Source organism: Geospiza fortis, unplaced genomic scaffold (assembly GCF_000277835.1).
Source record: "Geospiza fortis unplaced genomic scaffold, GeoFor_1.0 scaffold181, whole genome shotgun sequence".
Taxonomy (NCBI): Eukaryota; Metazoa; Chordata; class Aves; order Passeriformes; family Thraupidae; genus Geospiza; species Geospiza fortis.
The window spans coordinates 1,350,345-1,377,225 of NW_005054412.1; the positions used below are offsets into that span (position 1 = coordinate 1,350,345).

The following is a 26,881-nucleotide window of genomic DNA, read 5'->3' on the forward strand; positions in this document are numbered from 1 at the left end:
CTGTGACCTTGGGCACGAGCGTGGGGAATCGATTTGTGGGGCTGTTTTAGGGGGGGCTTTCTTGTTGGTCTTCGGTTTTGGTTTTTGTTGGGTTTGGTTTTTTTGTTTGGTTTTTGTTTTTGTTTTTGTTTTTTTTTTGGTGAAAGAATGCTTCTACCAAGAGAAGGATCTGGAAAAACAACACTTTTGTCTTGGGTTTATTTTTTGGTTTTGTTCTTGTTTGTCTGGTTGGTTGGTTTGTTTTGGCTTTATTTTTCTATTTTGTAAGGTATGCTACTCAAATTATTTGGAGGGATCTGAGAAATCTGGTGGCCTGCAGGTCTTAATGCTCGCAAGTTCATTTTTGATTGGAGAAGCCCTTTGTTCTTTCTCCTGTGTATGAGTTTTGGAGGAAGGAGCCTTTGTGCAGCCTTACGTGGGATGGTGCTGCTGTCTCGTGTCCCACTCTCAGGGAGGTTCCCGGCTGCTGCAAGAGCTGCTCTTGCAAAATTTGGGGTTTTTGCAAATCTTATGTGACATTCTGAGCATGCATGTCATAAACCAGTTAAAGCATATGTCATTTCTCATTTTGTGTGAAGATACCAAGGTGTTTGTAAGATTTGCATGTGTATGCTATTTTGGGACAACCACAAGAATTTTTGTGGAACTACATGGGTATAATAAATACATGTAATGGTTTGTATTGGAAGGAACCTTAAAGATCATTTCGTTCCAACGTTGCAGCTGTGGGCAGGGACACCTTACACTAGACCACATTTCTCAGAGCTCCGCCTGATCTGGCCTTGGACACTGCCAAGGATGGAGTATCCACAACTTCTGTGGGCAACTTCTTCCAGTGTTTCACCACCCTCACAGTAATATGGGAAACCTGGATTAATCTCTTGTACAGCTTACACACGAGCTATACATTGTCATAATTTTTTTTTGTTGTTGTTACTTAACAGATAAGTGTAAATTGTCATGAGTTTAATGTGAGATAATTCTGTGATGTTTTAGCAACTGTAGTAGCATTTCTTGGTTTTCGCTTTGTGCAAGTTTTTGAAATAATGTTAGCAATATGAGCTATGTAATTTTCTTTTGTTGCTCTAAAAATTTCAGCAGTTTCAGGAATGGTTGTGAATTTTTAAAATGCATTTAAACATCATTAAATACTTACAACAAGTGCATAGATGGCATCTAAATTGTTTTTTATTAATACTGAAGCCCAGTGGTTAAACCTGGATACTTGGGTTACAAACTTCCAGTGGAGATCTGGGAATCATGCCTAATTACTTTTCTGGATCTGGGATTAGTGCCCTCTCTTCATTGTTAGCATGATGAAAATTGGTTCAGGATATGATTTAGAAGGTTTACATTATTTCAATTATCATCTATTCTCTTGTTCTCCCATAAATTTATGTTCCATCCATTGTCCCATCACCGCCTATCCTTAGCCATAAAAATAGCATCCCTTCTGCCAAGCTTCCTCATCTTTGTCCTTAAGTACCCTTGAATTCCAGAAGGTGCCTTTTGCTCTTTATTTGTTCCATTAATTTCAGATTTCAGTTTACAAATGTCTTGCTAACACATTAATGGATCTTCTGATTAGTGCATTGTAAGAACTTGGGCAGGGAGCGACGTCGGATTTGACAGAACTCCATGAATGCTTGTGAATTTTAGAGCATCCTTTTAATCCTTAGTGGGTTTGAGGGTTTTGTGTAGTAGCTTGTCATAAATATGATGATAGTATTGTTATGATTTTACTGGGATTGTATTATCAATAGTGCTTTTATGAGTTATGTTTTTGTGTGCAATATAGGTACCAAAGAAGCAGCTTCCTTTGAAAACAGCTGAAGTTCCAAAGTAGCTGGAGACAATCTCTAGTACTGGTTTTCTTGGAAATTCCTTCACTGTAGATATGAATTTTTAAAATTCCAGTAACTGACAACAAGAATGTTGGTATTTTAAGATAAGAAAGTGTTAAGGTTATAATTACCTACATCAGTTTTTTTTAAATAAAAGTATGCTGGCATTTGGTGTGTCTTTCTTTACAATTAGAAATTCACCAGATATTGAGATCTCTGTCTTATCTTTTACCATCTTAATCTCTAAAATCTGCTCTTAAAATCTGCTCTGGAGTTCCTCAAGGAAACTCTGACACTGGTATTTTTAGAAGAAATGACTCAGCTTGTGTGTTGGATTGCCAGGGCAGCCCTGGTGCCAGCACAGGGATTGATTCCCAGCTCTCAGTGCCTTGGAGTGCCCACACACCAAGCACCAGCTTGTGTCCGAGTGAGTTCTGACAGTTGTGACTGATCACCCTGGCTGCCAGTCTGCAAAGGCAGCAAACAAAGCCTTGCTCAATTCACCTGCTGTATTAAACAAGATTATTGCTTTACCAATAAATACCAACAAAATGCCAGTAAACTGTGAAACAAGTCACCTGTGTGTGCTGTTTCACAGCTGGAGCTGACAGGGCAGGAGAGGAAGGGACCCACGTTGGCTCCTGTTGATCTCAGGGAAGTAGTGCTGCCCCTGATCCCCTCTGGGACACACCACACAGCTCCCTTCTTTCTGGGGCCAGCAGCAAAATAAGGCACGAGTGCTTCCTCTTTGGAGGCTCCAGTGCTTTATGTTGTAGATAAGCCCAGCTAGGCTTTCCCCTAGCACTTTTGAAGGCTTTTTCCCAAAGTGAAAAACATTCCCAAAATTGTTTTACCTTTCAGAAGAAGATGGATGGGATCTCCTGAATGTTTCGTGCATCACAAAATCGTTTTCAGTTAAAACACCCTATTGTTATCCCTTCTATCTGGTATTACTGTTTTAACTACTGGTGTCCTTTTTTCCAAGTTAATGGCCTTGGCTTTGCTCCTCACCAGGCCCATGTTCCTTGAGATCATGAACAGGAAAGGTTCAACAAAAGACTGGATGTGGCACTCAGTGCCATGGTATGATGTTGATATGGTGATGTTTGGTCATAGGTTGGACTCGATGCACTCGGCGTCTTTTCCAGCCTCATTGATTTTGTCAACTCACAGCCAGGTCACAGCAGCCTGGACTGCCTCCAGTCTCAACCCCTTTAATGAGCTCATCCACTGTGGTGAGCACCAGGTCCAGTAGTGCTCTTCATCTGGTTGGTTTGACAGTGCCTGCACCAGGAAGTTGGCCTTGATGTACCCCTTGGATTTCTTACAGCTAGCTGTGTTGTTTTCCTGGCAGATGCTTGGGTGGTGGAAGTCCTCTGCTAGGAGTGTGATGCTTTCTGTATCTGAAGCAGGAGGCCTTGACCTTGGTCTCCTCCTGCTCAGACCCCCACCTGCAGGTGTCCTTTGTTGGTCCTGTCTTTGAATTTTTTACCCACAGGCTGTCAACCTTTTTGTAGCTGTTTTTCAGAGGCAGCTCTTCACAATCTATCCCTTCCCTAACACGGAGCACAAAACCCCTGCCCCTACATGTCTCTTGTAAAAACCTTGTAGTCCTTGACTACAGTTCTGTCCCAGCCTCTTTTCCTAATATGTTGTAGCTTTCTAATTGTAGCATGGTTTCCAACTCCACTTGCTTGTTTCCCATGCCACATGTATAGGCATAGAGGCATTTCAGCTGGCCTGTGTGTTGCCCCACCTTTTGGAAGGAGCCCTCCCTAATTCCTCTGGGGTCATTAACAGGTATTTCCCTCTTGTTTTCTAGAGCATCAGTATTTTCTGTTTCTTCTCTGTCACTCAGAAGTACATCCCTTCCCCTTAAAGCATATGAAATGTATCAGGCCAAAGGTGAAGATTAGCCCAGCTTTTACACATCCTGGACACCTCTAACTGCAATGTTTTTTAAAGAGAGAACTCTGTTTTAAGAAAACTGGTTTAAGTCCTACCCAATCTCAAAAGGTGCAACTAACCACATTGGGGAGAAGGATCTGTAAGTTACTTATTCTGCTCTGTAACTTTGTCTGGATTTAGTGGTGTGAGATCCCTCGGTCTCATGGAACCCAGTCTGAAACCTAAAATTTATTAGTCAGGAAGCACTGCAGGGAGATACCTGCTGTGAACAGACACAAGCTGGTTACATTTTCCAAGGGAGTCATAGTGAGAGAATTTTGCAATTAGTATTTTTTTGTGAAGAAATTAATTGTGTCTCAATACCTATGTGGGTAAAGTACTTTGTCATTCATTGTCACTAATTGTGATGTGCATATACAACTGCTGTTGCAGATGGTGCCAAACCAAATGAATATGGGCAGTGTCAGGAATTAGACTACTGCTTGGAACAGGGGTCTGGGATAGTAGAAGTGTAGTGCACTTCCTCCACCTCACAAGGTGGAGGAAATGGTAGAATAGATAGATGATGAACTGGCATCTGTTGTGAAGCAGCTGAAGATGGGATAACCCAAGAGGATAATTCATGTGCTGAAATAGGAGCAGATGTCAATTAAGACAGCCTGTCTGGCCATTTGGGTGCCAGTTCTGTAGTATGTGTCATCAGTACAGGCTTGACTAACAGCCTCTTCGTGAAATGTGATGCTTGACATCATAATTTCAAGCAGAATAGAAGGTGGAGATGCTGTAGGCTTAGAGAATCTGGAAGATTAATCATTGGAGCAAAATGTTAAAACCAATTAGGTGCCATTTTAAGTTGGGGTTTTTTTTGTTTTTTTGTTTGTTTGTTTTTTATGAGTTCAATCTAAAACTAGTTGCTTGTGCTAGAAACAAAATGAAGCTGCAACAGAATTTTCGTATTAGACTGTCTGGGTTACTGCACTTTGAAACTTCTGCAGTGGTATGGAATTGTTTTCCAAAACATTTTGCCCAAAACCTTGTCTTCAACTAAATTCCTTTCTTCTCCCTTTCCAGTTTCACCCTTGTCTTGGGGGAAACACCATGTTGATACAGTTGGTGGCCTGCAGTCCTAGGAATTAGCTTGGGTTTCTTCATCTGGGAGACTTTCCATAAACTTAGTATTTGGAAGACTCCATTGGTACAAGGGGTTCTGTCCTGTCCTGCCTAACTTAGAGCAATACTCCTTAAAAACTGATGCAAGAACCCTTAAAAGAGAGACAAGACTTCAGAATTTTGTTTTCTTTCCCATGATGGACATTATCACTGTGCAAGATCAATGTGTTGAATACAAATTAAAGGTCAAATTCGCCAATTTACTGTCTGAAAGATTAAAAGCAGTTATTGAAAATAATTTAGTCCATTTCTGAGCTACTTTGACAAGTCAAGTAGTCAAATACGTGTAATGAAGTCAGGACTATGTTACATTACTTTCTCATAGCTTCTTTGGGTTCCTTTTTCTCCTATGTTGTGCAGCTATTAATCATTTAAAAAATCCAAGCATATATCCTTATTGTACTACATTTTGAAGTTAGCATTTCCACAGTATTTTTTTATATTTTACTGTAATTCATTATTCAAAGACATAGTGGTGTGCTTAAATACAGACACATAAGTCATAGAAATGCACAGTTGAGCTTAGTGAAAGAAAATTAAGGTAGGTCTTTGGGGCCACTTTAAGGGAAAATGCAGAAAAGCTGGAAACAAACTTGAATATGTTTAAAATTCAGTTTACTTTGCTCTAGAGCATCAAAAAACACAGAAGGTTTCATCATTCATACAGGTATGGCTTGTGTCACTTCTGAAAACTTGTCTGACGAAATCAGTATCTTGAGGCAGCAGCCTTCAGGAAGGAAAACAGCAAAAACAAAGTAGCTGGACAGGAATGAAAATGAAAGCTTTATACACAGACATATTTAAGACGCGTAAGAAGTTTAGGGGAAAATTATTTGTCTTGGAAATAGTGTTTCCTTTAAAACAGATTCACATGTATCTTCATGTTAGTATTTCTGTAGCTTTTTTCCTGCAAAACTGCTAAGGTCTTACAACCCATCTTAGGTGAGTGGTTTGGGGATCAGAACTTTCATTTTCCCAGAAACCTATGTGCATGGCCTCGCCTGCTGACTTGAGAGATGGAAGAGACTTCCTTGATAATCTCAGATATATAGCCATACAGTTCATAGAAGGGAAAAGCTTGCTAACTGCTGAGTTTGCTCACCTGCTTTCCAGGATGAAGGTGCCACAAGTTAGTTGTCCATCCCACAGCTCTGTAAATACTTAAGCAACACTGTAGTGGGATATTAAGGAAAATTCCCTTTGAAGTATTTTATCTTCAATATAGAAGGCACATATAAATCTATTTTTTGAATGAAAGAGTTCTTTGTATTCTAAATAATTACTTTTTGAAGGATTTTATATCGGGAATCAATCTGGCTTCCTCTCCCATTCCCTGTAGGCAAAGCCATCAGCGGCTGAGAGACCTCCTTTTACAGAGAGATTTTTTAAGAACAGAGGAGCCCCATCCGTGCAGCAAGAGCAGAATATGATATTTGGTCCCTGAAATTGTCCCACAAAATCATTATTTACAGATCTAGGCTGTACATCAGAGAGAATTTTTATCTGAGCAGATTTAATAGGGAGGAGGGTTAAATAGCATTGGTATATTTTACTCTGTGGTTACTGATTTACTATCCAAAGTTGTACAATACATTAATTACCAAAACAATTGGACCTATTGAAGTTCTAAAGTGAAAGGCACAAATTATCAGATAAATTTAGAGTTGTGTAATTTTCTCATAACCCTTCACTTGGAAAGCCTTTCTGCTTCCAGTATAGGATGAGGTCTGGCAGCAGGGTTAACCCTGACCCCTGAGTGTTCTATATGGAGTTGTTCATTTCTGCCACATTCTTTCAGTTTAAATTTAGATTTGCTGGCAGCTATTATGCCTCTTGCAATAAGCCTTGTGACCAAACATTGAAACAAATATGCCTTTTATCACAGATGTTTTTGCCGAATAAGATTAGTGAAGAATACTTGAAAGCTGAAAAACAATGTGCAGAAGCCTTTGGTCCAAAAGGCACTAACCTTTGAATGTCTGGAATGTATTTTCTTTTCAGTTAGAAAAGAGCAAGTAAGTGTTTAGGTGATTGAGCACAATCTTGCACCTTGTTTTACCTCTGATTTGTTATTGGTAGTAATGAAATTTCAGCAATGCAAATGAATACAGAGTCAGGATACATATGAATGGGTACATGTAAAAAAGTCATTAAGCTGTTCTAAAATAGACTGTGGTTGCTGTAGAATAGAACTGAGTTTTATGTTTTGCTGATTGCTAAATATGTCTTAGTAAATCTCATTTGTTGGGATAATTCTTCTATACAATAGCTGTCTTAAGCATAATATCTGCATCTGTTACTGATTTTAGGAAGTTCATACCACTTAATTTTCTGTTTTCCATGGAGGATGATTCTTGTTTTATGATTATGATTTTTTTTAATCTAGCATGAGTATCTGGGACTTGAGAAATCTGTATGGCAAAGGAGTTCACTTTCAAGGCCAATAAGTTGTTCTTGGCCTAGGGTATGCCATGGTCTTCATAGACAGTGTTGCTCCACCTTGAAACACTTCTTTGACAAGGGAATTCTCTGGTCACACTTTCTATATCAATCTGCTCATCTGTCTAGGATAGAACATGAGGAAATGGTCTCAAATTTGCACCATGGGAGGTTTAGACTGGATATTAGGAATTTTTTTTTTCACTAAAAGGGCTGTCAAGCATTGGAACAGACTGTCCAGGGAAGTGGTGGAGTCACCACTCCTGAAGGTGTTTAAAAGATGTGTAGCTGCAGCACTGAGGGACATGGTTTAGTGGTAGACTTGGCAGTTCTGGGTTAACAGTTGGATTAGATGATCCTAGGGGTCTTTTCCAAACTAAATGATTATGTATTCGAAGGTAGCATGTAAAAAGTGTCTCTGTAAAGCACTTTGTTCTCTATGCTTTCAAGGTTCTTCAAAAGGTAACAACGTTCCTATGCATTGCTGAATGGCTATGGCTCCAACAAATAAAGACCTTGAGAATATATGGAAAGGAGTGTTCTCCCTGTAACCTTTTAGGAAAAAAAAACCAATGAATAAAGCAGGCCATGATTCTCTAGATAATTTAAAGTGAGATTTTTTTCCTTCTGAAGGGCAAGACACAAAAGCTTCCAAAGGCGCCCTGACCCTACTGCCTGTGCAGTTGCTATGGGCAGGAAACACTGGTACTCAGATCTTTGGAGCACTTTGATAGTGTCCTACCCAGTTACTGGGGCTGAACACTGTGGAGCTGTGTTCCTCATGAATGGATTAGGCAAAATTTATTCACCAGTTAGAAGTCCTACTGTGCAGGCTGTATATTTTTGAATGTAAGTAGCATCATGTTTTTTCTGTTTAGCAGGAATTTCAGGCAACCTTTGAAATACATAGCCAATCAGCATTTGTTCCAAATGGTGCTTTTGTGCCAAATTTCCAATTAGTGAATGGTATTTGTTAACTAGGCCCTTTTGGCTTTATCTTCAAGGATAATGAAACCCCATCTTTTTCCTCATCCCCTTAATAGACACAGTATAGAGTCTTACTGAATGAAAAAAAAAAGAACTGAATGGAGAATGCTAGGAGATTTATAGTTTGGTGAAACTCCTTAGGACTTGTATTTTTTAGAAATGACTGTGGTTTGAATTCTGTAGCATTAAAACAAGAAATTTATGAAAATAAGGGGATTTGGCTCATACAATTGTTTGAAAGAACATCAGTGAATATTGGAGGTATTATTCCAGTAGGTAAATATTTGTCGAGATAGAGGCAAAATGTGCTTCCCTGTGCATGGAGCTGCACTTTTTATTGTAATGCAATATCATGTGTGCTGTTGCATACATTTGGAGTGTCTTAGAAATTTTTTGAGTCTTCATGAATTTTTTATCTTCGTATTTTCTATGGAAAATACTAAATTAGAGACACCTCTCGAACACCCCTCAAAATACTCTTTTCTGTCATGGAACAGAAAGGGGTCTGTTTCAACATGTGGAAATTGCTCCTGCATTCTATTAAACTCAGAAATTCAAACTTCTAATGTAACCTTCAGTGCTTGTCACCTGGCAAGAATGATTTTTGCATAGCTCACAGAAATCAAACACACTTTACTCATTTCCCTGTGTGATTGTTTCTTCAGAATTGTTTACTATTGTTAAGTAAGAAAACATATTCTTACAGCTCCTTTTTCATAAATTGCATTTTAACTGTGTTGAGAAATAGAACATTCATTTTAGATTTTTGCAGAATTTATACCTTATTCTTTGTGGAATTTGGGTGGGTTTCCATGTTTTGTCCTTGTTGGGTCTTTTTTTGAGTGTTCTTTAGTATTGGAAAGACCAGTATGTGAGGAAGCAAAACCACAGGAAAACATTTGTTTTGTTTACAAATGAGTGTGGTGGACATATATCAATATGCACATTTCCTATGTGAGGTCATCTCACTCAGAATGGATTCAATATGTGAAGTGTCTTTTGATGCTCATTTTCTGTGGAATGTCCTGTAGTTTACTTGGAAATAGTTGGAAAGACAATGGGAAGCAATCAAAGTATCTCTTTATATAATTTTAATAGCTGTAGAGTTGAAGTATAGCTTAGCAGTTATAACAGCATTTCAGGAAAAATACTCAGAGGTTGTAAAAAATTGTGAAATTTTAAAGATTCAGAAAAGTAAAAACTGGGATATTTATTTTTCTGTGCTTTGAAACAATCTCTACAAAGATCATATTAGCCCCTCTGAAGCTAACGTGTTTGTTGCTAATATGGGATGCAGTGTCTGATGATTTGGGACCTTAGTTACTGGGGGAAAAATGAGTAACTCCATTAGTAATAATATATGCCAGTGTAATAGAGGAGTGAATCTCCTGGATTCTATTTGTAAAGAGGTTTTATTCTACAATAGTGAGCCAATTAGTTATCTTTCTGTTCCACTTGTGAAACGCTCTAAGGAAACAAAGCCCCATAAAGATTTATCAGGTAAGAGTAATAACACTACTCATCTATCTCCCCTAGGTTTTGAGGAGTGTTATTATGATGCTCTTAGGATATGGCAGCATGAAAATGCATTATTACTGTTTGTCTGATGATGCTCACTTCTGTGCAAAGATATGTATTGTTTGTGAAAAGAAGGAAGATGAAAGAACTGAAGTAGCTTCAGGACAGAGTCTTCTGGGGAGCAGTAGCTGCCTGTGTTGACAGGGAGGTCAGTGTGACTGGTTTTTGTAGGGGATCACTAGAAGTGATGTGAAAAAGGAAAACAAGGCATAATGCATCAGCATACCATGGAGAGATGCTTTAGGAGAGTACTGGAAAGGATTTTGAGGAAATTAAGGAATAAGAAAAGCATCTTTATCAAATACATTACAATGGATTAAAATTTTAGTTATACAGTAAAGCTCTTCAGATAAAAAGGAAAAATGCATCCTTGTGACAACGTGACCAATAAAGTATTCCCACCATATGGGCAGAGGATTTTACAAGTCTAGAATGATAGTAAGGGATATAATACAGTGCACACGATGGCCTTCGATATTCTTGTTCCTGTTGGCAACAAGCAATCAGTGGAGAGATGCTGAAATAGAAGTGGCTTAGGAGGAGGCGTTAAAGTGACTTTAGTTTTTGTTCTGCTTAGCTTGAAGTAGCAGTGGGTCACTCAAGATGAAGTGTTAGAAAGACATTCAGATATACAAAAGTCATTGGAGTATGTACAACAGCTATGAATATGTGTCATCAGGATTGGAGTGATAATTGAAGCTTTCTAAATGGAAAAATGTTGCTCAAGGACAGAGAAAGAACTGATCAGCTTTTTCCTTGGGGGCTGGAAGAGAAAATAAGCATCTTCAAGTTACAAACAGCTTGACTATTTTAAGACTTCACATATGTTTGATTTCTTCTAGATCCAACCAGAAAAAGAATCTGAATGGCCAGACTCTATGTCATGGCTTATGAAGAAACTGGAACAGTTGAACTTAGATATTGAAGAAGCTCTGAGTGCTGGCTCTTCTCCCTCCAGTACTCCTTCTTCTAAAAGGCATGAGCAACTGGTAAGAATATGTGTCATATGATACGTTCTCTAACATTTAGCTACAACATTCATCAAGTCACAGTTTTTAGATCCAGTTGTATTTCTGAATAGGCCAAGGAGCTCAGGTGTTAGAGTGAAGTTAAAAGTTTTCACTCAATAAAATGAAATTTCTAACATTTGATAACTAATGGTCAAATAACCAGAACTTGGTTAGGGTGAAACTTGTAAATTTTGTGTCAAGATAGTTTAAAATCATTACACACTTTTTTTTTTTTTTTTAGGAATATTTGCTTGCATGTTTTTCAGATTCTTAATTTAAGTGCTAGCCTATTAATATATGTTATATTTATTTAAAGATATAACAGCAAGAGAGACACTATGTTCATTAAGAGTTGAACTAGTGTCCTGGTCACCCCAGGACAGCTAGATTTTTTTTTCTTTCTCTCTTTCTTTTATTTGAATTGTTGATTTAGAGTTGCAATCCTCTGGTTAAGAATGTGACGACAGGTGTCATCAGTTGATGACAGTTTCTCAAGCTTTTGTTTTGAGGGCAAATAGGATTAAAGGAGCAATGATATTATTTTATTAATTTTTGAATAAACAAGTTTTTTTATATAAGAAATTAATGGAGGATGACCAGCATGAGAAATAGAAGTGTTTGTTCTCTGCTTCAGGCTATGATTAAACTCAGTTCTTAAGATAGAATTGTGAGGATTTTCAGCTCTGAATGTTGGCATGAAGTTCATGGAAGGTGATCTTTTGTGAATGTTTTTGCTGTCACTGCTGCTTCATTTTGTAAAAGTAAATTCTTGAAGTAAGCATCTTTGTGGATCATCACAATGTAAATGTTCTTGTCTCTCTAGGTGGGATGTTCAGACTCTTGTACTTTGTGTTTCTAAGTTCTACAGAGAGAGTGTTAGTAACAGAGTGGCCATCTCTCATTTCTTTCTTGCTGTACATATCAGCCAGTTAGAACTAGCTCTGTCCAGCTGAATTAATTTCATAATTAATTTGCCTATTAAGAGACAGTGTTCTGTCTTCTTGCAGGAGAATGCTCAATGTCTTCTGTCGAAATACAGTGGCAATGTAGTCTGCTTTTCTGTCTGAAAGTGAAATCCCAGTCATCTGAGTTTAAACACTTCTCGTTGTGAGACAGTCTGGTAACCAGTGATCCAAACACCCATTATTTTATGGCTTTGCCTATTCTACTGAGGTAAAAGCTGTGGTTTGGTTAGGCATCATTCTTTTTTCATGTTGGCTTGAAGATCATAGGATATGACTTCAAATCCTTTGGTGAAGCACTCACTGAAGGGCATATTGCATGTAAACAGCAGAAAAATCTAAAAGGGTGACATTTTCAAATGAACTTTGAGACATAAGAAGAGCATCATCAGAAATGGCTGCATAGAGAATGCCATCACCAGCACCCCAGATGCTTGCACTTCTCTTCCTGAGGCCTCGTCACAGCCTTTTTCCTGCGACATATGCTCCCACCAAAAGCCTCCGCTAGGGTGTTAGGATGTTCCCAACACCAGCACCAAAATTACTCTTTTGCTTAATATGATATTTGAGGAGTTGCAGTCCCCTTATCAAGGCACCTCTTCCCACTCTAAATAATAGAAGAGATCTCTTCATTTTAGTTGTCTGTGGACAGGCAAATATGTGAGTCAGACACATTTTATTGTAGCCTTATATGACAAACTGGAAATGACTTTTAAACCTCCAAGAGCCAATTTCAGTACAGAAGCTGGACAGGTCACTTAATACAAAGTCTTTCTGATGAGACCAGCAAGACCAGAGCAAGAAAAGAGTCTTGGAAAATCTGTTGTGGAACTGATGATGGGATATCATTTGCTGTCTCCAGCAAAAGAATTTGTAGAGCAAGGGAATCATCCACTCTGATTTAAATATTAATGAATAATTTGCCTCAGAATGGGTGGCCTTAGTTTTACTTTATAGTCAAAGAGATAGATCCTCATAAATCTACATATATGTACATATAGTCAAAGAGATAGATCCTCATAAATCTACATAAATGTACTGTAAAGAAACAGGTACTGCAGGTCTCAAAATGACAGTTGCAATGGGAAAAATAACAGTCTGGTTTTCACACAAGTCGTATGAGTCATTTATATTCTATCAGTTCATGCTATTTGTACCATACTTCTAACTATAGCTTGTAATTTGTTCCACACATATCAAATGTTTTCTTCTTGTCACTTACCATGAAACTTGAATAGAAAGAAGACCTCTCTCAAACATATGTTTACTAGTAACTGTGTAAATTTGGTTTCTATAAAATGAACCACTTTTGTATTCTTCATATGGTTATATCCTCAACTGGGTACTGACAAAAGAAATTATGATTGACAGTGGTTTTGGGTGAACTGTTTAAAGGTGTAAGGCTGAGATGGAGAGCTGAAATCTCCAAAGCAGATGACTACTGCATGAGTGGGAACATGGTTTGTTGGAACTGCTGCTCTGAAAGTTGTTCTCTTGAGGGTGTGGACAATTTTTAACAGATGACAAAGTTATTTGTCATGGCAAATGCTATGTCACAGAAATATATTTTGTAATTTAATCACTAGTTTGAGCCAGTCGGTTTTCTACTGAAGAATTTTTCACCTGTTTATGGAAGTAATTCTGTGATACTTTTTTACTCTTTGCATTTTCCTGTTGTGAAGGTATCTGTTATTAATAACACTCATTTTAACAGATTTATTTTTCTTTAGAGAAGAAGCCAAAATATGTGCTGGTTGAATAAATATTATGGGACCAATTGGGTGAGAGTAGAGAGTTTTGCAGTATTTTAGTGAGAAAATTCAAGGTGTTTTCTAAAACATAATAGCTTTTGCATGAATGCTAAGGGATGACTTGTTCCTACATCTGCGTAAACAACAAATTGCTACTGGTCATTTTTTTGGTTGGCAAATATTATGAGGATGTAGCACTGACCGGATTCCTCAGTAGCTGATCCAGAGAAGATGTTAAAAATAATTGTCTATAATAAAATTATTTTCTGAAACACTCCCTCACCAATGCAATGAACACATGATTTAAGTGCAAAAAGCTGTACTGTCTGAATGTACTAACAACAAAACTGCTAGTTTTGGAAAAACACATTTAATAGCTCCATTCCTGTAAAGTCTGTACCTTTCCTATGAAAAAAAAATCCTTTTTAGCAGTGTAGAAGGAGGCACTTTGTAAATGAAACATCAGAGATAAATCACTCTTGCTGCAGTGTGTTCCCCCATTGTTTAATGTATCTGCTTCATTGCCACTTAGTATCTTGTAGTCAGTTTCACTACAGAAAAAGCAGGAAATCTTGAGAATGAGATTCACATTTTTTTCGGTTTCAGTCTTTTATTATTCAGGAATGACAGGGAAATCCTGTTTAGTTATTTTTGATCATCTTATATTAGAGATATGACTTTCCTTGAACAAAGCTTTTTCTTTAACTTACATAATCGTTTAATTCTTTTGCATTAGGATATTGTCTTCACACTTTTTGGGGGTTGCATACTAATTATTTTGTTACTTTTTCAAAGCCTCCTCATTTTACATCCCTACAAAATGTACTTACTGAGAACTGGGCAGTTGCTATTAAAGATCAGCAGCCCATTTGTTGCTTTGTGGAGAGGAGGAGTCTGAAAATGGGCTGATTAGAATGATTGTCCCCAACAGCTTGGGACTGCTCTGCAGTGCACCCATGACCCTGTTTCCCTGGTTGTCTGTAGTATGAATTCTGCTGGACTGCAGCATGTATTGCTTCTTGCTCACTCACCCAGTTTTTCCTTGGGCAAACCATGATACGTGAGAGAATGTTGTGCAGTTGGTCTCTTCCTGACACTGCATTCAGTGTGGGCCTGGAGTTAGGACATCCACCTTTTAAAAATGGCGTGGGAGTGGAACAATGAAATGAGAACTCCCCAGGTTTTGCGGAATAAGGAAAAATTTATTTGAAAAGTTCAGAATCTGTAATTTGAAAATGGGAATTTTCCGGGTCTCTGTTTAATATACAAAAATAAACATGAAATAAAGTTAAAAGATAGTTTAAAAATAATTTGAATAAAACCATTTCTCTTTCTCCAAAGTGATTCAGTTCCTTTAAGTTAAGGGAAGGTGTACTATTATTGATTAGTTCTCCAGTTGTGTATATTGGATGTTAAGGAAGCGACTTTCCATAATGGCAGGATGTCTAGCTTAGCAAAGTGTAAAAATGATGCAGCAGGTGCTTTTAAGAAAAAAAAAGTTCAAAACCAAATGTTTGCCTTACAACAGAGGAAAAACAAATCCAGAGGAAAAGATAAAATCAGAGGAAAAGATAAAATTCCCAAATTTTTATCTTAGAGTTCACATTAAAAATATTTCTGACTTGCCTTTATTTATAGGGTTTTAAAAATTCTCTTACAGTGCCCTGTTCAAGTAGAGACAGGCCTTTATGGAGATCATCAAGAAAAAGGATCTTGGAAAAACAGAAGAGGAGACTACCAGCATCTAAATTGTTTACCTTACCGAGTGTTGACTGGAGCACGACCTAAAACTGATGTAAGTAGCTACAGCATTATCTGACTCACAGGTTCAGTAACCTCAAAATTTACGCTGTATCATTAAAATTGTCTGTGCATTTCTTTGAAATAATTTGTTCCACACACATCAAATGTTTGATTCGTGCAAATATTGCACCGCATGGAGGAGTTTGGTTTGCAAAGCAGGTACAGATAAAAGTTAGGTCAGACTTCAGTTAATGAGGCTCCAGGGCTGTGGGGGTCATCTGATCTGATTTTAGACCACTAATGAAAGCTTCTACATGTAAACTAGTCACTTGGATCACCTTCATAGTCAATGGAAAGAAACAGGCACTTCTAAAGAGTAATTCATCTGTAGGTAGCATGTGATGGATTCCAGGCATCAGAGCAACTACCACAGCTTTTTCTTCATGGCTTATTTTAGAAGTACTCTCTTAGGATTTTTTAGCTTGACAGTTGGTTGTGCTCAATTCATGTGAATTTCACACTGCATTCTCTGCAAGCCTGAGTGTTCAACTCTGGAATTTTAGTTAGATCCCATTTCTAACCAATAATAGAAATATTTGCTTGGGGTTTTTTTACAAGGTGATGGCTATAGACTGCAATCAAAATCCATCAAAATCCATCAGAAGGTTTTCTCAAAAGGCTTTGATTTACTTTCCCAATAGCTAAATGTAAGCCACTTTAGGATCAGTGTCTTCGTTTGGAAATGTAGATAGTGTCTGTCTCCCTTTTTAAAATTACTTGTGTGTCAGTAGTACTTGTGATCATCATACAACATAAAAAGTGGCTGCACTGGACTGAATCAAAAGTACTTATAGCCCTGTATCCTTTCTTTGGCAGTGGTCAATGTTGGATGTTCAGGAAACAAGTGTAAGGACATAGTAAGCCGATAGTAAGCCATCTCAACTTCCTTTGAGGTATTTATCATGCAGGCACATTGAAGATATAGTCTATTGCATTTTTGTAATTAATAGCCCCTAAGAGTCTTTTTCGACTCTAGTGCCTTTTGTACTCATTTGTATTCGTTTGTTCTTTTGATATTCAGAAGAACAAAGATACTTTGATTTCCAAAGTTCAGTTGTGGAGTGGGTGATACAACACCTTTTTCTTTTTGTAATTTTGTTACTGAATTATTATTTAGGCTGTAATTCTTGTACTGGCAAAAATTCAGGCATCTTGTAGGAAGTAGTGAATACCTGAGGCTGGTTTTGTTGTTTGTTTGGTTTTTTCCTCCAACAAGTGACTGTATTTATTATCGATTTACATTTTTCTGCTTATTTTACAACCATTCAACATCATGAAGTCCTCTTGCAGCAATATGCAGTCAGTATTGTTTTTATTAACCTCTGTAATTGAATATTATCAGAAAACTGTCCCCTTTTATTCCTCCATTTTCCAATTCATTTGTGAATTTTATTCCTCCATTTTCCAATTCATTTGTGAGTGTACTGAAAACATATCATGAGACTGTCAGGTAATATCCATCCACTGTAAAAGAAAATAATCAATTATTCTTTACCTTCTTTTTTCACTTTTAGTTAGCAATGAAAATCCATTTTTATTTCTTGACCTCTTTTTTGTAGTTCCTCCTTCATAGCATAGTTTGAGTTTGATGGTCAACTTCATCAGAAGCTTTTTGAAATGGAAGTGTAGCAGTCAAATTGCCTGTATCTGCATGATCATTCAAAGAAGTTGGCCTCCAAAATCCCAGTTATTCTAACCCATTATTGTCCACATGTTCTTAAGCATACTTTCTGTGAGTTTTCTGCCATGCATATCAGTTCTACTATCATCTCTTCCACAAATAACCTCAGAGGCATTTTCAGACATTGGCATCATATTTCCCCCCCTCTTTTCCTCCTTTCCCTAAGCCAATAGATGTTAGCAGTAATTGCACATTGAGCCAATATCTCAGCAGTTCTCATTCTCTGAACAAGGTGCTTATTTTAAGTTATCTATACAATTTGGATTAAAGAAAAATCTATTATATTAAAGATATCTTGAACACTGTCGTATTCATCTACCAAAGAATGATATGCATACCACCATTAAAATTCTCTATTTCATTAAATGAACCTACTTCTGTGCACTGAAAAGGAAATTTGAAGGTTGGCCCCACTTGCTTGCTAATTGAAAACATTATTGTCTTCCCACTAGCTATTTCCTTTCCTTGGAGAATAGGTTTGCTATTTTCCATTTCTGCAAAAGCGCGAACATTTGTTCTGATTTGTTGCTTGTTCTAGTTGGAATAGATAACAGAATTAATTAAAAAGAAACTTGCCAACTTTATTTGTTTTTTACCTTGGCCAAATGTTCAGGCATGTACAAGTATCACAGCTTAGCTATGCAAATATTTTCAAAGTGGCGTTGCAGTAATACTGCTGTTTGGCTACTGGTGTGTGGGAGGAAAGGCAGAGGAAGTGTTGGGTATTTTCTTTTCAGAAGTCTGTTTTTTTTTCTTTTTGTTGAAAATTGGGAAATACTAGCATGATGAAAAGCAGTTCTGTGAATCTTCATCAGTACAGTCCATGCATCATATCAATCATTTTTGTATACTGGAGTAAGAGCAGGGTAATGCAGAAAGTACAAATGTTTCTTAGGACACCAGAGAGTCTAGGAAACTGAAGGCAAGAAATTCTTAAGAAATTAGTGAGCTGCTTTTTTATTGCACAGTGCTTTAAATTAGGAATAAATATTGAAACTGGTGTTTGTAAATGTCATTCAGGAGAGCTGATCATTTTACTTCCTTCAAAGTGCTGCTTTTGGTGCTCTTTTTCATGCAAATTCAAATAATGCTATGTCTAGCTCTAGGCATGCAGTCTGCATTAGTCTGTCATATCTCCAATACACAGATTTTCACTGCTTATTCCTTAATTTACAGACTTTTCCATATTTTTTAAAAAGGGTATACTGAAGTTACTTTCATTATAGTAAATGGGGTGGGATGGAATAATTCCTTCTATGTCACACCCAGGCTGCATCTGTTTAACTCCCATGATCCAGATGGTATAATACTTAACTTGGGAGTAACACAGAGCTAAATCAGACCTCTTGTATTTTGATGATCCAGTTTTTCTTCTCTTCCAATTTTTTGTGAGTCAGAAAGTCCAAAAGAACTGATCTGTCTCCATTCCCCAGGAGCTCATATACCCAAGAGATTTAAAGAAACAAATACCACAGAAGTTATTGAGATTAGCAAATATAATGGAGACCAATTCTAGAAACAGCAGAGATGCTTCTATTCAGGAATGATATGCTGAGATTAGGCAGGACACAGTCGTTCAATTCTCAGTACAAGGCAGTGATGTTAGCTGCACACTTTTCATGGATACCAACTAGGCCAAAAGCCTAAAAGGAACAATGATGTGTTCTTTGGCAGACTTGTTGCAGTAGGTATGCTATTTGTATGCATGGTTTTATGACTTGCACTTCTTATGATATTTTGGTGAAATAAAAAATCATGGGTTTAGGGCTGATGTCTCTTGCCCTTACTTCCCCCATCAAGGCTGCTTCACTGAAACTTTCTTTTTGAGGTACTACAGGAAATATTTACCTGGCAGGGAGGCCAGGTGCTTGAGAGACAAACAGCAGAGTTTCACCTGACAATTGCTGGCATTTGTAAATCCATGTCTACATTATTGAGTTTCCATTAATGGAGAGGAAAAAGCCCATCTACAGCACTACAGCAAGATGCACCTTGCCTTGAGGTAGTAGCCTGAATGGAGGTCTCTTGTTGATGTGCTTTGTGCCCCCAAAGTGCTGATGTTGCTTGGTCAAGTATTTGAAGAAGTGACTGCCCAAGACATCAATGCTTAGAGCTGGATAAGATAAATCCATGCCAGGGCATATAAATTACAATCTGGCATTTGATGGGCAGTGCCTACCTCTCTATGCTCTGAGCCGAGAAAACTTTGAAAGTCTGACTTAGGAGTCTAATGGGGGTGTGAAAAACCCATCAGTAAACACCCCCTAGGTCTTGCAGGTAACACAGTATGCTCTGCCCTATGCAGTCTGTGAACGAGCAAGAAAACAAAACTTTACGTATTGGTAAAAAGTGCTTTTTCCTTTATCTGTTGTAAGTTTACACTTTTGTTTTCTTTTTAAGTAGAATTGAAGAGTGCAGTTTTGATTTCTTATGCTTTAATTTGACAAATGGCTTGAACATATTAAATACATAGGGCTAAAATTAATTATTTTACAGTTTTGAGACGTGGATTCTCAATTAGATTCACTGTTTAGACTGTAGGCTGGTGCAAGAGAGGGTCAGAGTGGCTGGAGATGAGGCAGGGCAAACTGCTTGTTTCACATCAATGCCAGATCCTGGTAGTTTAAACTGTTAGTGAACTATAGTTTATCTATGCTATGCCACTTGATTCAGAAAATGAGGAGCAAAACTGTCTTGTAACCTACATGACTGAAGTGTTTATGATTCCTTTAGGATTTTTTTTTTCTAGAAATACTAGTTGATGCTATAAATAGTGTTTCACAGTTTAGGTCAGAGGTTCCAGGGATGTCTGATATCTTCTGACATTGTTTAGAAATATAAAACTAATAAGGCAGTAATTTCTGCCTGTTATCTCTCTGTAGTAAGTGTAATGCTTTTCTGACCCTCTGATCATGTTTGAGGCAGAGAAATTAAAAAATAAAAACAGCTGAAGCAAAGTCAGAAACATTGTGTTTCTTGTGCGCTCCTTGTTCAATATTTCTGGCCTGGGACCACCAGGGATCGGAGATGATTCCATTAGTGAGGATGTGTGACAAGCCTTTTATCAGATAGCTGCCAACATCCAGGGCAGAAAAGGTTATCATGCAGCAACTCATAACAGTTTTTACTTTCACTAGCACTTTTTGGAATTTTGAGGATCTTAAGCTATTTACACGCCTTGAGCTGATCCTTTATTTCTCCACAAAATATGTAAGCAGTATTAATTTTACATCTGAGATTGCAAGTGCCTAAACCTGACTCCAGAATAAGTTTCATGCACTATCACTACTGGATACAGTCATAAATTTATCACTTCATGGTAGAATTTATATCAACAGTTACATCCATTATCTAGTAGGGTGTGTTTCCCAAGGTGAAGATTAGGCAGATCATGCTTTACTCTGACCTTGCCCCCCACTGACAAAGTTGATAGTAAAGCCCCAAGAAGACTTGTGCAATATCAGGGCAAAGATTTCTTATGCCCATCCTGGTTCTGGGCTACTTTGTATAATCCATAAAGTGCAAGAAGATGAAGTAAGAAGCCTAGAGCTGAATGATGAAAACATAGCATTCAATGCTCTGTTTCCTCAAAGATGTAGTGTGCTTGAAGACACAATTATTTCGCCATGTTGGAGCTGAAGATTTCTGTCTTCAACTAAATGCACTTTTAAAAGTAGCATGGCTCATGAAGAGGAGGTAGAGAAATTTTTGCAGAAATCAGGTTTTCACTTATTTTCTCCAAGTCTCAAAAGCAGATGATTGGTTGCAACATGGTCAAGAGCAGAATCTATATACAGTCTGTGGTTTTGCTTAGCAGACTATTCTTCCTCATAGAGTGCTAACTCCAGTGTTCCCATTCTTGAAAAGACAAATTTCAAAATGTGTCCTTTAGTCATGTGTATTGCTTTCCTCTTTAATGTTCCTATTAATTATGTCAGCAAAATAGCTCTCCAGTACAGATGCAGGTCGCTTGAAACCTTGTCTTTGCAAAACCTTTTTTCTTGTGTTCAGTACTTAATCTCACCGGTATCTCACTGGGACAGAGTCATGCTGAAGTAGTCAGGTAAGGTGAGCACTCCACTTCCAAGTGTGCCCCATATGGTGGATTTTTGTGCTCTGAACACGATTTTGTGCCTCTGTTCTGCCCCTGCTCTGTCTGCACAGTGGGGACATTGAGACACCCTTCTTTCTCAGAAGCACTCTAGAATTGCAGTCATTTCTGAGATGATCAAGTGCTCCTGGAAGACAGAGTCTTCCTTGCTTTAAGACTAAGTAGTTTCTTGGTAGTAAATGAATCCATTGCCCAGGATGAGATTGTACTAACTCTAATGAAAATCAATAATAGGGAGTGAAGGACAGATGCCTCCCTTCCTTCCTGGGAGCTGTATATTCCAATATCTATAATACTCCAGGCTTTCTCATCTGCTTTGTTTCCAGTGCACTTGACAGTACTCTGGCCAAAGTGTGCTCCTAAAATAAGAACCTAGCATAGCCCATTTCTTTTCCTTTTTGCCTTTATTCCCTCATCCCAATAGTCAGCTCCTTCAGTGGGGAAATTAGATGAAAAAAAATTTGTGGGTCAAGATAAAGGCACTTTAATAAGGCAAAAGAAAAGGTTGTGCATCCAGCAAAAGAAAACACTTATTCTCTACTTCCCATTAGACAGTAGTGTTCAGCCTGGGGAACCTGGGGTTCAAGATGTGTAATGGTTGCTTTGGAAGACAGACGTCATGAATGACAAAAGCCCTTCCCTGCTTCCTCCTTTTTTATCTTGGCTTTTATTGCTGAGCAGGGATCATATGGTATGGAATATCCCTTTGGCAAGCCTGGGTCAGCCCCAGCTGTGTCCTTCTGAAGATCTTGTCTACCCCCAGCCCACTGGCCCTCGAGAGTCAGGGGCAAGGTTGGAGAGAGAGCCTTGGTGCTGTTCAAGGGCTGCTCAGCAGTAGCCAAAATACTGGCGTGTTATCAACACCTTTCTAGCTGCAAAGCACAGCCCTATTGAGGGCTGATTTTGGGGAAGTTAACTCCATCTCAGCCAGACCCAATACAATTTCTTTTTTTAATTAATTGCTCAATACCATTTTTTTTTCTGACAAAAATGCTGTCGCCCGCTGAAGATGATTATCCTAATGTAGCTATGCAGCATTTAAAATTACTTCAAACTGCTATGGTTAAATCACTTGATCTATGAAAATATTTATTTAATTTAAAGGTATGTTAATGGTATCCTTTTAAAACAGTATTCTGCATCAAATTCATTGTTTAATTTAGTTTTCATAAGGATTACCTGGAGGCTAGGGACATACTTTGTGTATTTTTTTTTAAACTCATTGAGTTATCTATGCAGGAAAAGAAAGCTGTCTTATTCATAAAATGCCATTGAAAAATAATTTTAAAACATTTAATTATTCTCTGATGGATGTAGACAAGATAATTTATATGCCTTTTTTTTTGTATACAGTATAAAGTAAAATTGAAGTTTCCAACTGATTTTGGAGTAAAGTTCATTTAGTGTAGTTCAAAAGGTATATGAAGTCCAAATCTGTATCAGGAAGAGGCTAGAACTGGTTCTTTCTATTGCTTGGCATTACATGGCTATTTGTGTAGTTCAAACTGATAATGTCTGTTTATATTGCAAGAAAAGCTTTGAACAAGGGGGGAACCGCAGGAGCAGCTGGAAAATAGAGGTCACCCACCTCTGCAAGGGCAGCCAGCAGGTCCACGAGGGATGGCAGTAACAGCAGAGCAGCTGGGCTTGGTGGTGATTTTGCCAAAACCCCATGAGCAGAAAATGCCAGCAAAATTTATTGAGTGAGCACTTTCTGAGCCAGCCCAATCCCTTTTTCATTATAACTGTCCCAAACTAACACAGTGAGATTTGCCTTCTAGATCCAGCTTCAGTGACAAAATAAGAGTTGCAGGCTGGCATTGTTTAATTAGTATATACATCCCAAATTAATCCTATGTGTGCTACTTGACTTTTATAGACCTATTTATCATATGCAAATTTAAATATTCTAGAATGAAATTTGTTGAAATATATTAATTTTCAGATCTTCTGACTGAATTATTTTGCAGAAACACTTTAGTATTTTATTTCTGATAATACTGTTTGCAGGAACACAATTTCATTTCATAGTAGTGCAGTCTTGCTAAAAATAAACACTAAATTTGCTGACTTACATTTCAGTGTTAGCAGAAATGCAGCCTCAGAAATGCATTGCTCTTCAAAACAAACTGATATGTCCTGACTCTTTGTCCAAAGAGATGAGATTCAAGTTGTCAAAATAAGAATCTCAATACATGCATAACAAGAGGTGATTGGGAACCATACCATACATTATACCGAGCCTATGCAAATATAAAGATAACCTCACTTCCATACAGCTAACTTTGTACTCAGTGAAGTGCAAAAGAAAACCAATTTCCCTCTCTTTTCCTTCTTTTCTTTTCATGTTTTTTTTGGGCTCATGCTTTGCATGCAACACACAGTTTGTATAACTGGGTGACAGTACAATTTTCTACTGTGTTTTATAGCACTCTGTGTTTTATAGAGGAAAGAACAGATGATAGAGTATGCCAGCTCCCATGGATGAGAATGGCAGGAGAGAATGGCTGGGACAGCCTACAAGGCTGTCTTTTGTGTTTTTGTTTGTGGGGTTGGTTGAGCGCAGTTTTCTTTAGGGAACTATGTACAGTCATACCTTACCTGTCTGCCCATCTGGTCAGGAGTTTGCATTTTCTTTTTTCTGCCCCTGTGATATATTTGTTACAACAGCATAAAAAACCAAACCAAAACAAAACAAAACAAAAAAAAACAAAAACAAAAAGCAAAACAAACAAAAAAGTGAGTATATTCTATGTTATGGTGTTATCATAATGCCTCTTTTAGAGTAGCTATTACTCATTTTCTTCATCTTGGCCTCTGTTTTAGTACTTTTGTAATTTTTATTCCAGCAGGGTTTTCCTGGCTATTTCACATGTTGATCAGACAGCGCATGATTGAGACAGAGCCTTTGACTTTTACAATTGTTGTTCACAGCAAGAGCAAAGCAAAGGGATTCAAATATTACCAGAGATGTATAATTAAAAATGTGTCCTGCCTGTGCTGACAAAGTGCTTCTGTGGCATTTCAGAGCTTGGGCAGAGTCAGACCCCTGGTCCCACTTAAGCAGTGGTGCAAAGGTCTCTCATAATACCAGCCTCTGGCTCTTTGTACTCTGGAGAGCCTGTAGGCTGCTCATGCCTGTTTCCCACGCTGGGGAAGAAGGAGCTTCCATCTATAACACACTAGAGACAGAGGCCGGCATAATGCACAGGGAGGGCATTTTTTATGCAAATGAATGGAGCAAATCATGCATCCCATCTCTCTAACAGAGATAATCCCTCTCAAGGTGCAACTTTTTCTTGCGCTTCTACTGGGAGGAGGCAGCTTTGCCCAACTGCCACCCCCTTGTCCTCGGGTGTATGTAGCCCTTTGTGAAAGGATGTGCACTTACACAAGGGAAGTTTTACTGGTGACATTTTCTGTCTTGCTACCTCTCATAGGGCCTTTTTTTTTTTTTTTTGTGAATATCCAGAAGTAAACACAGAGTGATAAAGTAGTGATTTTGAGATTAATTGATAGATGGAGCTTTCTGATAATCCAGTATGGAAGAAAGGTCATGTGTTATCTAAAGCAGCCAAGTGTCATAATGATGACCTTTAAATCAGTATTGCATGCATTACATTAAAATTTGCAATGACTAATCATTAACAAAACCAAAGTACTCAGAAATAAAAGTGGCTGAAGCTTCTTTATTGCAAATTGTTCTAATAGACATTTTCAGATGAAGCACACAATTAAAGCTTGAGAACATTTTGGGTTAGCCAGAAGGCTGCAAATTGGGCTGAAAATTTTCAGAAGGACTTTCATGTCTTAAAACTTGAGCTAACAAATTAGAATTTCCATCTTGGACTGTGAGTTTGCACTGAAACAGAGGTAGCACAACCTCAGAGAGGAGCTGCAGCAACCTACAGTCTGAGAGACCTCAAGAGGGCTTTTAGGCTATTCCCTTTACCGCATCAGAATCACCTATACCTGTGTCACTCTGATGTAAGTTTTTCCAATATCTTTTTTAAGACCCCCACTGACGGACTATAAAGCCTGTTCAAATGATACATTTCAGTACCCCACTGATGATTAGAAAGTTTTACTATACTTTTGTAGTGTAAAATATCTTCTTGTGTTCATCATCAGTACGCAGAACAAGTTCTGTTCTTGTTCTTTGCCTCTGCAGGTCAATCTGGTTCATCTAGCTTTTTCTTGTAGGTCCTGGTTTCCAGATTCCTTGTTTCATCTAGTGTCTCAACCTGCACACTAAATATTAATTTGAGCATGTTCAGAGCTAGTTACATGTCTCACAAGTTCAATTGAAAAAAATACCAAAAAGACTTGGCAGTTGAGGCCGTAGCAGAATCTGGGCTCTCTGAAATGCCCTTGGGACTGGCAAGTTGCACAGACACTGAAATGGATGTTATCCCTCATGTTCACTTTTATCTTGCCTGCAATCATGGTTGCAAAAGTCACAGTTCCATTAATGACATTAATTCCCGTAGCCTGTTTTTCCTTACTCATAGAGTATCCTAAGAAACGTGTTTCATTTTTTTGTGTAAATTGACTAAAACTAATCCAAGGCTGTGCCTACACTACGAAGGATGCCTGTACAGATAAATAGAAAATTCATCAAAACACAGTTCCTGCCAGATTGGTTCCCATGAGATTTGCACCCTGATTCAGGTGAAAAGGAAATCTTATTCTCCTTTAAGTTCCTAGGCTGAATGTCTCTTCACTCCCTTGACTAACTCCAGCACAGCAGGAAACTCTGTTGATGGAAGGCGCATGGTAACCCAATGTACATGGAATATCACACGGGCAGAGGGTGGATGAGGACAGAGTGACAGAGATGATGAGAGGACTGAAGCAGGAAGGCTGGCAGGACCTCAGCAGGTGGCACTCTTCCCTCTGGATCAGTGTGGGGAGGGAGCTGCTCCCAGCAGTGCACAGCATCACTCTGCTGACACACAAGCTCAGGATGCAGTGCGAAATCCAAAGCCTTGACCTCTTTTGATCGCTGGGGTTTTTTAATGGAGTCGTCCTTGATTCATGTATAAAAATAGTTTCCTAAAGGTTCTTGAAATTTCAACTCAGATAATCTGCCTAATGAGATGTCTATCTATAGCCATGGCTCTGTAAATTATTCCTTGCTCCCTGCTCAGGCAGTGCAATCCTAGCACAACTGTGCTTTGATGTCAGACATCACTGTCTTTCTAGACAGTGGTGGTCCCGGACTGTACAGTTGGAGCATTTTGAGATGCAAATCCTTGTATTCTCACAGACTGTGTTCTGTGTTGTGCTGGCTTTTCAGCCAGTCAGTCAGTCAGTCTGTTTGCAGAGTGAATTTAGTGAGAGCTTAAACAACATAAGCTCAAAGTGTAACGTGGTATGATTGTACCCTTACTTCTTAATGAACTCTTCAAACAGGGAACCTGATCTAGGTGTCTTGTTCACCCTAGCCCTATCCCTTGTAGCATTATAAAGAAAAGAAAAAGAAATTTTGGCAATAAATGGTTATAATGAGTTTTAATCCCCAAGGTATACCTGTACCAAAGCCTCAAGGATTTCTTGCCTGCTTTCTTTAAGTGTTGTTTTCTGACAGTATATCTGAAGTCTCACCAAGGACTTGTATTTTTGTCTTTGTATCAC

At 38.2% G+C, this 26,881-nt stretch overlaps 1 protein-coding gene across 1 annotated transcript in view; it reads left to right on the forward strand.

Moving 5' to 3' along the window:
- STARD13 (StAR related lipid transfer domain containing 13) overlaps window positions 1-26,881 on the forward strand; it is a 289,660-nt gene that overhangs the window by 61,850 nt on the left and 200,929 nt on the right. Inside the window, exons 3-4 of the mRNA XM_005426361.2 lie at window positions 10,769-10,915; window positions 15,310-15,444. Of these exons, the coding sequence (XP_005426418.1) occupies window positions 10,769-10,915; window positions 15,310-15,444 (282 nt within the window). The remainder of the gene's footprint in view (window positions 1-10,768; window positions 10,916-15,309; window positions 15,445-26,881) is intronic.